General features: G+C 40.2%; 1 protein-coding gene across 8 annotated transcripts in view; it reads left to right on the plus strand.

The window, feature by feature from the left end:
- UBR4 (ubiquitin protein ligase E3 component n-recognin 4) overlaps window positions 1–13,087 on the plus strand; it is an 81,417-nt gene that overhangs the window by 8,760 nt on the left and 59,570 nt on the right. For 7 of the 8 annotated variants that reach the window (XM_075027521.1, XM_075027515.1, XM_075027516.1 and 4 more), the window contains 22 exons: window positions 135–259; window positions 973–1,097; window positions 1,349–1,408; window positions 1,540–1,730; window positions 1,973–2,072; window positions 2,162–2,299; window positions 2,833–2,950; window positions 3,382–3,569; window positions 4,154–4,313; window positions 4,444–4,529; window positions 5,514–5,683; window positions 6,357–6,639; window positions 7,271–7,403; window positions 7,844–7,923; window positions 8,560–8,688; window positions 9,155–9,337; window positions 9,565–9,687; window positions 9,777–10,006; window positions 10,663–10,787; window positions 11,360–11,457; window positions 11,587–11,744; window positions 12,457–12,666. In XM_075027521.1, coding sequence (XP_074883622.1) covers window positions 135–259; window positions 973–1,097; window positions 1,349–1,408; window positions 1,540–1,730; window positions 1,973–2,072; window positions 2,162–2,299; window positions 2,833–2,950; window positions 3,382–3,569; window positions 4,154–4,313; window positions 4,444–4,529; window positions 5,514–5,683; window positions 6,357–6,639; window positions 7,271–7,403; window positions 7,844–7,923; window positions 8,560–8,688; window positions 9,155–9,337; window positions 9,565–9,687; window positions 9,777–10,006; window positions 10,663–10,787; window positions 11,360–11,457; window positions 11,587–11,744; window positions 12,457–12,666 — 3,213 coding nt within the window. Of the gene's footprint in view, window positions 1–134; window positions 260–972; window positions 1,098–1,348; window positions 1,409–1,539; window positions 1,731–1,972; window positions 2,073–2,161; window positions 2,300–2,832; window positions 2,951–3,381; window positions 3,570–4,153; window positions 4,314–4,443; window positions 4,530–5,513; window positions 5,684–6,356; window positions 6,640–7,270; window positions 7,404–7,843; window positions 7,924–8,559; window positions 8,689–9,154; window positions 9,338–9,564; window positions 9,688–9,776; window positions 10,007–10,662; window positions 10,788–11,359; window positions 11,458–11,586; window positions 11,745–12,456; window positions 12,667–13,087 lie in introns of those variants that run through there. The other variant, XM_075027522.1, reaches the window with a different exon arrangement.

Consider the following 13,087-nt stretch of genomic DNA (forward strand, 5'->3'; position numbering starts at 1 on the left):
CTCTTCTTCATGCTGGGTACACTGTGTGGGAGAAAATAACGGTGCTAGCTATGCAGTATCAGTTATTGTGCTGCTCCTGTGAGCTGTCTGATGTGTACATTGCATTGCTGAACCTTGACGTGTCATTACTATAGATTTCATTCGCTGGTAATAGATGTGACCATGGCACTGGATACTCTGTCTCTGCCTGTATTGGAGCCCCTGACACCCACGCGTCTCCAAGATGTGACTGTTCTTGCTCTCAGCTGTCTCTATGCAGGTGAATGGATTTTCTGTATTTTCTTTGGAGCTTTAAGTTGCTCTTGCTTTTGCTCTACTTTGTTACCTGCATGTTTGAGTGTCAGCCCGCAAGTAACCTTTATTTCTCATGAATTTGAAAGCTGTGCAGCATATTGCATAGTATGGTGACTGGGTTAATATGAAAATTGTTATAGTGATGCTGAAATTCTGATATATTCTGTGAATGTTCTTGCAGTATCTGAGAGGAAGACTGAGTGACTCAACATCTTCCTAATAGCCTGCAGTTTCTGCTCCTTTTTTTTTTTTTATGTTCAGAGCATAATATATTTTTGCAGTGCTTATGGCTTCAGGTTAATTGGTTATACCTCCAAATCAACCTTGTTTCCCAGGAGTGGTTTAAGTACACCTGAATCCTGAGTGTTTAATTGGTATGGGTAACACTCTAAAGAAATATGGCAGTCTAGTATGAGGATTGCCTTAAAAATGGTATTGAATTACATGGTAAAACATTTCCTCCATTAATTGTTATCATGTGTTTCTGTAGGACAAAACTTGACTCTTTTGGGGGTATTTCAGGAAGATTTTTTAATGTCAGCTGTAATATTGAGTATTCCCAGCTCCATCAAGTGTAAGGGCATGTTTGATACCACTTGTTTTAATGTGCTAAGTAGGAACATAGAGTCCCGAGATTGGCTCTTATTAAGAATGTTACCTCCACTTGTTTTCAATCAGGTGTGAGTGTGGCAACTTGCATGGCCATCCTACATGTGGGTAGCACTCAACAGGTACGAACTGGGTCAACAAGTTCCAAAGAAGAAGATTATGAAAATGATGCTGCTACTATTGTACAGAAATGTGTAAGTAAAGGAGAGAGCATGTTTGTTGTTTTCATTCTTGGAAAGTGGAGTGTATAGAATTTGTATTTATTTGGATTGCAATACATATCTATTATTTCTGGGTATTAGACTTGCAGATAAGGGAAGTAATGGGGTGGCTTTCCGTAGAGGAAAAAATACAATTGTATTTGGAATTTTAAAAGTGTCTGTGGTGGTTTATTATTGCCCAGTGGAGCACTTAAACGTTAACATGGTTTTGGATTTATTTGCAGCTTGAAATCTATGAAATGATTGGACAAGCCATCAGCAATTCACGCCGTGCAGGGGGTGAGGTAAGATTTGTGTCTCGGGGAGCTTTTTTCACTGTTTTTGTGCTGGTATATTTTGGCATTTGGATTGACACTATTTTGTCTTTTTGGTGCTTTTTCCCCCCCCCGCACTCCCTTCACTTTTGGGACGATAGCATTATCAGAACTTCCAGCTGCTTGGGGCTTGGTGTTTGCTAAACAGCCTCTTCCTCATCTTGAACCTCAGCCCCACGGCCTTGGCTGATAAGGGAAAGGAGAAAGATCCATTGGCTGCTCTTCGCGTCAGAGACATTATTGCTCGTACTAAGGAGGGCGTTGGGTCTCCCAAACTAGGACCTGGGAAAGGGTATGTAAATACCCCACTGAAGTAATCATTGTCCATGTATCTAACCCTGCCCAGCAAGCAACTACTACGGACTCTTGTTGGTCTCTTGAAATTTTATCCGTATTTGTAATTCAAGTCTTGATTCTTGAAAAGAGGTCGTCATCTTCAGTTTAGCAAAGCAGTCACTTCACTCAATTCACTATGTGTATATATATATATTTTTTCCCCCCTGAAATTACATTGTATCCTCTACGTTTCTGTAGGCATCAAGGATTTGGTGTTCTGTCAGTGGTGCTAGCAAATCATGCTATCAAATTGCTGTCATCACTCTTTCAAGATCTGCAAGTGGAGGCATTGCACAAGGTATGTAGGTAGCTTGTATGTTCTTGTGAAACATTTTGCCTTCTCCACTGAAACACACTTTAAATTCTCTTTTCAATGCTGTCCCCCAGGGCTGGGAGAGTGATGGTCCGCCAGCAGTGCTGGATATCATGGCTCAAAGCACATCCATCCAGAGAATTCAGCGACTGATAGATTCTGTACCACTCACTAATTTGCTGCTGACTTTGCTATCTACTTCCTACAGAAAGGTAGGAACTGGCATATAGCTAGAGAACTAATGTAGCTGAACCACTCCTACTAAATGTCATCTGCATGGAAAAGTCTTACTTTACAAACTGTGACAATGCTAAGAAGAATTTAGAATGCTTCTTTCAGAAGCTGTCAACTGGGGCCTCTCTCTTTCCTCTTTTCAGAGATGTAAATTTGACAAACTTTCTGATAACATTTTTCTGTAAACTCAGTGGTCTTTGTGAGTTTAGGGAGAAGATGAAAAGGCTGTATTCAAAATGGTTGCTTTTATGTTAGAGCTGTTACTTGACATGTTCCTTGCAAGCTTGGCATAAATTATTTGTTTTCAACTATCCTGTTGAAAAAATCCTGTTGATTAAAAATCCTGATTTTTAATACAACTTAAAGGGGGAGAAGCCTTGAAAAACTGTTAATAAATTAGTTGAGACAAATTTGCTAGAATAAAATTAAAATACATTAGGAAGTTACTCTTGTTTTCAAATTCTTATCTTTCAGAGTCCTAAAATTTAACTTGTTCTGCTGTTCTTCTAAGGCTTGTGTCTTGCAGCGTCAGAGGAAGGGTTCCATGAGCAGTGACGCAAGTGCCTCCACTGATTCTAATACTTACTACGAGGATGATTTTAGCAGCACTGAGGAGGACAGCAGCCAAGGTAATAGAGTTTGCAGCAAGCAACTTAAGTCAGGATTTTACTCTGTCTTTCAGATTTAGTGGAAACCTGGCTACTGGGCTGTTGCTTTCTTGGACTGGAATGACATGTAATGCTGAAAATATGAAACAGTTTGTAAGATCTGTTTGGCAGAAGTAATGCTGACTGTACTCTTTTATGTAAACTGGAGCCAGAGTGGCTGGGATTTGTCAGTATTTGCTTAAGAGGAGAGTGGAAATAATTTCTTCTTGTAAATTCCTGCTGGAGTGCCGTAAAAGTGCTTAGCCTTGTGATTTGGAAAGGAAAAACGAAGATAGGAGATGCCTTAACTCTGCTCACGGAAACTCTTTTTCAGGCCTTTTCTAAGCTAAGTAGTTTGCATAAGGTAGTTGCTTATAATAGTATGCTTTTGTTTTTCCTGCCTCCTGTATTAGACGATGACAGTGAACCAATCCTTGGGCAATGGTTCGAAGAGACAATCTCTCCAAGCAAAGAGAAGGTGGCCCCACCGCCACCCCCTCCACCACCTCCTTTGGAGAGCTCACCTAGAGTGAAAAGCCCTAACAAACAGACTGCTGGAGAGAATGGGAACATCCTGGCCAGCCGCAAAGATCCAGAATTGGTATGGGAAAGTCTTCAGGTTTAATGAAATAACTGATGTGCTGTAGCATGGTTTACTTGTCAATGGCTAGCTACATTGACAGACAACATGTATTTTAAGGTACAAGGGCTATTTTAAGTACATTGCTGATGGAGAATCAGTGACTGTCTTGGCTTTGAAGAAGGATGTTTTCTCTACTCTTCTGTCAGCTGGAATATCACAGTATTTGTTAGTGCCAGGGAAGCAAAGACTGAGGATAATATCTGTTTGGGTTACAGAGGGAGAGGGAAAACGAGGGCAGAACTATAAGCAAAATGACTTGCTGGTAGAATGCTTTAGCTCCAACTCCGTTGGGTAAAGACAAAAATAAATACTGCAGTTGAGAAGTTAGAGCCTTGCAACCTTTTCAGAGAATTGTAAAATCAGTCCTGATACAGAATGTAGAGTGCAGTGAGCTGGATTGCAATGAGTAAACCTGTGCTTCACTGCCGGGGTGGAGTTAGCAGACTTAATTTATTTTGCTGGTGGTTTTGTTTTTGTTTAATGTTGTCTTATAGTCCGTCTGCTTTTGTTGCTTCTATAGTGTGTTTCTCTTTTCTTTTCAGTTTTTGAGCCTAGCTTCAAACATTTTGAACTTTATCACTTCTTCTATGCTGAACTCCAGGAATAACTTCATTCGCAACTACCTGAGTGTGTCTCTTTCGGAGCAGCACATGGCTACGCTGGCTAGCATCATCAAAGAAGTGGATAAGGACGGGCTTAAGGGTGAGTGATCAGAACCTTACTTAGAGAACACAGACTGTGGGATTTATAGGTGTGTATTTTCTTAGCTCCATGTTGAAATCTTAGATATAGGAGAGCAGCGGTAGTAAGTGGCTTGATCCCTGTCTTACAGGCACGTCAGATGAGGAGTTTGCTGCTGCACTATATCACTTCAACCATTCCTTGGTGACCTCAGATCTTCAGTCTCCTGCCTTGCAGGTAGGTCTGTGATTGAATGTATAAATAAAATGAAGAACTGTTGGTGTCTGTTAATGTCTCTACACAAACGCTCCACACCTAGAGTAGTGTGTTGATGATTCTATTTGGCCCTAGAGTATATTCCTTTGCAAACAGAGCATGGAGTATTTTGGATCCAATGAGTTGGATGACCTTTGCAGTCATCCAGTACAAAACATCCTGCAGAGTGTAAACTTAACATCTAGAGTTCAGATTATAATCCACTGAACTTTGAAGGTGATGATAGCTGAAAAGGAAATGAGCTTGTATGTTTTGTTTTGGAGAGTTGCCTCTATCCATGCATTTATCAAGAGGCGTTCCTGCAGACTTGCTTTGCTGTCAGGACTGATGCCAAAAGGCCTTGGAATTCTCTCAGGAGAGAATCAAAGTAATCCTTTTGCTTTCATGTGCTAACTTTGTAGCCTCTAGGTTTCTTTGCTAGGTCATGGGCTGACTGGACTTAACACTGTAAGTAGGGGTTGTAAATCTGCTTACCAATCACTGAATTCAATCCCTATACTTTTTGTTGACTGTTTTTTACTATGTTTAAAATAATCTTTTTTAAAAGCAGTTGGACTTTTCAGATATCTGCCTTTTTACTATATTTGAAAAGAAGCAAGCATTACTGTGACCAGTCAAAGGGGTCATCTTCCACACTCTTAGATACTGAACATAGTAGCATAATCTTCTCCTGCTGTGATATTGCAGTAAATGAGTAGAGCTCATTAATGCCATTCTTTCTGCATTGGTGTTGAAGTTGAAAGTTTGTTGCGGTTTAGGTGGCAAAGTGACAGTGTAACTGTCCCTCAGTAGCTATGCCGTATATTTGAGATAGGAGAGATATTGCTGTGTGAACAAGCTCTGAGAGCCATAATGTTTATTGTCATGTATTTGTTCAAATCATGCTTTTAATTAAAGCATCAGACAGGGCTTGCCTGTTTTCAACAAGTCTCTGTTTTGTTCCAGAACACACTTCTTCAGCAGCTGGGAGTTGCCCCTTTTTCTGAAGGTCCATGGCCTCTCTACATCCATCCTCAAAGTTTGTCAGTGCTTTCGCGACTTCTTCTGATTTGGCAGCATAAAGCCACTGCTCAGGGAGATCCTGATGTTCCAGAATGCCTTAAAGTTTGGGAAAGGTGAGATAATTTTATGTTAAACTGAAAGTCGGTCATCTCTTACCTCTCTGATTTTCTATCAAGTAAAAATTCTCTGGGACCAGCGTAACAAGCGTGTGTGTGTTCTCTGAGCAATGGTGGTATGTGATTGCTTGGAGGAGCAGAGGGTCAGTCTTCTGTGCTGCTGGAGTCTTTCGCCTAGAGCATAGGAAATGAAACCTAGAATCAGCATTTAAGTGGGTGGAGGCTGAATTACTTACAGCAATGCTGGTTTTAAAAAGGGAAGGCAAATGTCTTATTTCAGGAGGTTTCTGATAGGTTCTGTTATGATGGTGCCAAGATTTTTCCTCTCTGTGCCATTACCTGAATGTGAAAGTCTCTTGATAGGGTTTAGCTGTAGTAGACAGCCTTTCCTGTAGGAATGAGTTTGCATCTCTCTTTCTCCTTTCGAATGATTGTTCATATTTTCCATCAAATGTATTTGCTGCTCTTTGAATTTATGCAGGTTGTACTGTCTGCAGTCTCACTCCAATAGATAATGCAGTGAATAATTTGTGAAATTGCCAGTATTAGAAGAATAAGCAAAAAAATGTAATTACCAAAATATTTCTCTAACCTCTAGTTAAAGAGATTTTAAAGAGGGATCTAAGCAAGGAGAAAAGTAAACTTTATAAACTTCCTCTCTTATTGTCAGGTTTGTGGGCACACTGAAGCAAAATGCTTTGCAGGGGACTCTTCCCAGTGACACAGAAGATCTGAACGTTGAACATCTTCAGCTGCTGCTGCTTATTTTTCACAATTTCTCTGAGAGGGGCCGCAGATCTATCATGATGCTCTGTATCCAGACAATTGTGGAGCTGACAGTGAACATGGATACCCAGCAATGTTCTGTGCCACTTATCGTGGCACGTCTACTCTTGGTGTTTGACTACCTGCTCCATCAGTATTCCAAGGCCCCCGTGTACCTATTTGAACAGGTACGATTTTGAGATCATGCTCTGGATCCTTAATTGGTCACCCAGCAGAAATCTGTAGCAGGCAATCATTTGGTGTGTTCTGGTCTCTTCATGACCTTTGCGAGTAAATCAGTTTTGATGTTGTTACTAGCCTTTGGAGTTATAATGCATGATTAACTACGGTTGCTGATTCCTAGCAGCAGGTTCAGTTTGAGTGTAAATTCCTTGTGTAACTACTGTCCTAGTAAATCTTGGTAAGGACAGGATGAATACTCTGCCTTATCTTTCAAAATCTTGAGTATTTGGGTATTTAGGCACCATTTCACAAATACCTTGTATGCCGTGTCCTGGCTTTAGCTTTTCACTGTTGAGGTTTTTGGCACTGTTCTCATTAATGGGATGCTAGTGTTTTGTGCGTGGCTTTTTCAGTTGTTGGAAGCTTGACCACTGATTTAAGCTGCTCACTCCAGAATAAAAATCGTCAGGTAGGGTCCAGAGCTTTCCTCAGAAGCTGGGGATGATTGTGTTTTAGCAACAGGGTTGTTTGTATTTTATGGTTGTTTTTCTGTTGGTGGTGATATTTTCCCCCCCTACCCCTTAATGATAAGGATGCCATGGGTGGTTTTTTGGTTTGGTTTTTTTTTTAACTTAGGTGCAATATAATTTGCTGACTCCACCCATTGGCTGGGTGAGTGGATCCCAGGACAGTAGCAGACGAACATCTGTCCCGCTTTATCATGGGTTTAAAGAAGTGGAAGAAAACTGGACCAAACACTGTTCATCAGGTAAGAAAGAAAATGTAAGGAATTTTTCATTCCCAAATTTGCTTTTACAAATAAATGAGGGCCCTTCCTGTGCCCTGGTGTGGGTAGCTTTTCGTACTTTTAATGGGCATAGTTACAATAGACAGATAAAAATGCATGTAATAATGCAAGAAAAGTTGTATTAAAATTATTGTCGTCTAGGAGTATGCTACAAGTAAATAATTCAAAATAAGTGTGTAATTCAAAATAAGTGTGTATTTATTATGCCAGGATTGTATGAGTAGGATGGCCACATATATCATAGGTTAAAAGCACATATAATGTGTCATGGAGCTAGCTTAGTACAATCTGATATTAGTCTTAAAATGTGAAAGGTTGTGGGGATGGAGGAGAGAGGATAACACAATACTGCCTAATTGTAGCTGTCACTTTGTACATTATTTTCTGTCCTCACATTCCAGACACAGTTCCACAGCCCAGATTCTACTGCATCCTATCTCTAGAAGCTTCTGAAGATGATCTGAACCGTCTAGATAGCACGGTATTGGGAATTCTGTTTTAGAGACCTTTCTGTAAGCCTTGCGGGCTGTGTTGATTTGTCAAGTGCCAGGGAAAATAGACAACAAAGAAAGACTTGATGAAGCAGCTAGAGCAGAAATACTTCACCAAATGGAGAAAAGAATATTGGCTGAATAAGATAATATGGGATTTCTTTTTGTGCCTAATTACACGTCGGGGAGATCAGTATGCAAAATCTATGAAGATGTGTTGCACTACTTGTGGTAACGCTTGAGATTCAAATATGTATGCTGTGAGAGAGAGCCCTGTCACATCCACATTTATTTTTGAGTGCTGCCGAAACAACTGAGACAAAGACACATGACATTAGAGTTACTTTCTCATAATTTTGCTCCCATGTTCTTCCTGGGTTTTGTTTCCTCACTAAATTTGTTGTCATCTAAGTTAGGGGCTTGCTTCATGCATGCTCCCTTATAACCAGTTTATTGGTATTCTGACTGGGGAGAGAAATACCCGACAGAACTAACTTCCTGAAGTTTTATTTTGCATAGTTTCAGTCTGTGGGTATTCTGAATACTTAAGAGAAGAGCTTGGCTGTATATAAATGCAGAGCTGTGCAATTTACGAAGCAACGATCCTGACTTGTCATCTCTTGCAGGTTTGTGAGGTCCTTTTCTCAAGGACTATGAAGTATGATGAGCTTTACACAGCCCTGACTTCATTACTTGCAGCTGGGTCACAGTTTGATACACTCAGGAGGAAAGAGAACAAAAATGTCACTGCACTGGTAAGACTGTGTTGCTGTAATGTTGTCTGTGTTAAGGAATAACAAGTTTTCATACTTAGTATTTTCAAGCAAAGTATTTAACCAAAGTGTTCTGGACAGTGGTTGGAGTAATGGTGAACTTAAAAATCCCATGGCTAATGGTGGTGTTTATGGTGGCAGTACATCTCATATGAGGTTTTAATTCATAACACATTTTAGACTTGCTGTATGTCCCTGGTAATTCCAGGAGGTCTGGGTAGAATATGATGAAGCAGAAAGAAATTGTATAATCTTCCCTTTTTCTTTTCTCACTCCTATTTGTTGCATAATTTGTTGTATAGTATAACAGAAACTCAGTCCAATATGTGTTTATCAGATTTGGCACAGCTACAGGACTCTAGAGTCTTTGATGAAATAATTTCAGTAGCTGTAATGATTGAAACTGCAATCTTTCTTTACTGATTTGTCCAACTGTACTTTTATGTAGGAAGCCTGTGCACTACAGTACTACTTCTTGATACTGTGGCGGATACTGGGGATTTTGCCTCCATCCAAAAACTACATGAATCAATTGGCTATGAACACACCAGAAATGAGTGAATGTGATATTTTACACACATTGCGCTGGTCCTCCCGCCTGCGAATCACATCTTACGTCACGTGGATCAAGGTGCAGCCTCATCTTTATTAGGGGTGTTTTGTAATGTTGTTAGTAGTAAGAATGTCAGTCTCTTGTTCTTCCATGCTGACTGCATGTGGGATTTGTTATGTGGGCATGGTGGTGAGAAATGGGAGCTTGTGTCCATGTTATCTAAAGTGTTCTAGCCTGGTAATTGGCAGAGTGGTTAATTACAGAGTACTTCTAAAGTGTGACAGGTCTTTTTTTGGCATCTGTAGGATCACCTTACCAAGCAGGGCATGAAAGCCGACCATGCTGCTTCTCTCATTGAATTGGCCTCGAGCAAGTGCAGCTCAGTAAAATATGATGTGGAAATAGCAGAGGAATACTTTGCTCGACAGGTAAGGTGGTGTGAATGCAACTGTGCATATGGAGCTTCTATTTTCGTGGAATGATTTGCACTTACTGTTCCATCCCTTTGTATTTTAAGATATCTTCTTTCTGTGGTGTTGATTGCACAACTATTCTCCAACTGCACGAAGTTCCCAGTTTACAATCCATTTACACCCTTGATGCTGCAATTTCCAAGATTCAGGTTTCTCTAGATGAGCACTTTTCCAAGCTAGCTGCAGAAACTGATCCACACAAATCTTCAGAGATAACCAAGAACCTCCTGCCTGCTACGCTACAGCTTATTGACACTTATGCTACGTTTACCAGGTACAGTCCTTAGGATCGCTAGTAGGAATACAATTTTCTTCTGTGCATAGGGCTTTCTTTGCATTTTGTTTTTTGTTTTCTTAGAGATAGGTACTTTTTTTAAAAAAAAATTTTAAAATACATAATTCCTCTAAGTTAAGTCCTCTAGAGTGTCGATTGTTTTAAAAGAAGAATAAAAAGTAGCTTCTTAAGCCAGCTATGTGAGGTAGTTGTTTCTAAGTAGCTTCCTTGTCTGATCTTTCAAGATTTTCTTGGAAGCTAGCAAAACCAGCTTTTCCTCCAAAGATGAAACCTCCTCTTACCACTCTCTGGGATAGTGCTACCTGAGGTTATTTCACTGAGGTAATATTGAGACTGTCAGACCACCAAGAAAGAGAGGGGGTTTAATTCTTACATTAAGAGTCTGAAGTCTTCTAAACTCTCGTTAGAACCTATGTAGAAAAAAGCAAAAGTAAATCAGCTTTTTCTTTTGAGTGAGCACTTTTCCTGGTAAGTAGCTTAGAGGAGATAAAAGCCCAGAACTCCCGAAGTGGTATAACACAAAGTATGGGGGAGAACTTCAGAAGTTTGCTTTCTTATCTGTCACTATAGTGACACACTTAGTTGTGAAATGCAGAGCTGTTTACTGAAATAAATCCTTTCCATCCTGAATGCAGATCTTACTTGCTACGGAGCCTCTCTGAAGAGGGCTCCACGGAGAACAAACCCTCTGAAGAAAAGCTCCGAGGTTATGCTGCTGTCCTGGCCATTGGATCCAGCCGTTGCAAGTCTAATACTCTAGGTGAGGGTACTGTACAGTTCAGATTTCCTTCTCTCTGTAGGTGAAGCTTTCTACAGTGCTGCCCACATTCAGCTTCAAAGCCATATACTGGCTAATGAGTTCTTTTTCTTGACCACTTTGTTCAAATGAGCATATTGTCCTGTCAGCAGCAGCCTGAGAAGTCTTTTCCTTGTAGAATTGTAACAACTGAGAGAGGGGCAAGCCTTGAAAGAGTAACTACCTTGTGGGCTTATCCGGCTTACGAAAATGCTTTTCTAACCATGTTGGTGGTCTGGTGGCATGGCATAGTAAGGGGAATTATGAAATGTTGATATGTTGAAGACTGCTGCAAATTAGTATTTTTGCCGTTTCCTGTTGATTTAATAAAGTGAAAGAAGCTAGGAAGCTCTTGCAAACTTTAGGGATAATTTTGACTTGTAGAAAAGCATGAAACTAGCCCTCAGTAGAATTACAGCTCAACTTAGCCACAGTTGTGTCTTAATCTAGTTTTAAACAGTGTTGTAGAAGCATTCTGGTTTTCAGTAGGACCCATGAAGTTACTCAGTGACTTTACAGTTCCTTATTAATTGCAGGTCCAACACTTGTTCAGAACTTGCCATCAGCTGTGCAGACTTTATGTGAATCATGGAACAACATTCATACAAATGAGTTTCCAAACATTGGCTCGTGGGTGAGTCCAGCCTCATGAATTGATCTGGTGTGATCTTAACTCCATAAATTGCTGGGAATGGCAGGCAGTGTGTCTTTCTGTTAAAGATAAATAATTCTGATTTCTGTGCATGTGTGTCTCAATCCTTAGCGCAATGCCTTTGCAAATGACACGATCCCTGCAGAAAGCTACATCAGTGCAGTTCAGGCCGCCCACCTCGGTACTCTCTGCAGCCAAAGTCTACCTCTTGCAGCTTCCCTAAAACACACCCTTCTCTCCCTGGTCAGACTCACTGGGGATCTCATTGTGTAAGTGATGTTTTTTATATTACATTCTTGCCGTGTAGAGCTGTGCTTTTCTGAATGTCTGTCTTCATCAGACTGTTTGGGTGGAACACTTAGTGAACTGGTGCTGTATTTTGAACTAAGTCTTTAATGGAGTTCCTTTCAGTTTACAGTTCTAAATTCTAAATGAATGAAAGACAGCCTTTCTGCCTTGATCTGATATCTCTAAAAGTCAGACTCCCTGAGAGAAACCTTTAGTCCTTTTTGTCGAATAGGAACTTGAAGAAACTGGGATATAAACTGAGACAATATGGATCTAATTAATTCATTTGTGCTTTATTATCACTCACTTGTGTGATGTTTTCGAAGTATAAGGAAAAAGTGAAATGAAGGAAATTTTTTTCCAGGGACTTACTCTAAGATATTCTGAAACAAAAAAATAGTTGTTGACACTGCAGACAAGTCCAAAAGCTGTACTATGCGATAGCATGACTGTCTAGGAAAATGTTGTAACTGTATTTATGCAAAAGTAATCTGCAGGGTTTTCCAAATGAGGACTATTTTTGTGAGGGGAAAGGTGGCTGGACCAGCGTATTTATCCCAGCTTTCTAAAAAGGGTTTTAGCACTGACTTTCATCCAGACTTGTGCCTTACTTGTGTGACTTCTGATTTATTGACTAAGGACGTTCTCTGATGCATCATGCAGAGAATTAACTTGTTTGCTTTTCTTTTCAAGCTGGTCAGATGATTTGAACCCACCACAGGTGATTCATTCCCTGTTGCCCCTCCTTTTGGAGACCAGCACAGAGAGTGTGGCAGAGATAAGCAGCAACTCCCTAGAAAGGATCCTGGGCCCTGCAGAATCAGATGAATTCCTGGCACGTGTTTATGAGAAATTGATCACAGGATGCTATAACATATTGGCCCATCACTCTGATCCAAACAGGTAATGGACTGTGTGACTTGTAGTTCTGCTCCAGCAAATCTGTATACAAAGAATTACTACAGTATGTTTAAACATCAGTGTCGGTTCTTGAACAGCACAACAGAAAGGCAAAAAATCAGCTTAATCTGTTGAAGACTTCTACACTTGTAGACTAAAAATACAAGATATTTTATTCATGTTACCAGACTGTTCAGCACTGCTGTTCAGGCAGTGTGGATTTTAATCAACACTTGTAACTCTGGATGGAGCATGTATGTATCTGGATAGTTTTTTATTTAAGCAAATAGAAAATTATGTAAATACAAGCACGAAATCAAAGCTGAAGATGCCGACCTAACTTGCTTTATATTCCTTTGTCTTTTGTTCTTGCTGTTTGCAAGGATGGCTAATCCCTGCTTTATCATAGCAAACTAGCCAGATT

This window comes from Buteo buteo, chromosome 5 (assembly GCF_964188355.1).
Source record: "Buteo buteo chromosome 5, bButBut1.hap1.1, whole genome shotgun sequence".
Classification (NCBI taxonomy): Eukaryota; Metazoa; Chordata; class Aves; order Accipitriformes; family Accipitridae; genus Buteo; species Buteo buteo.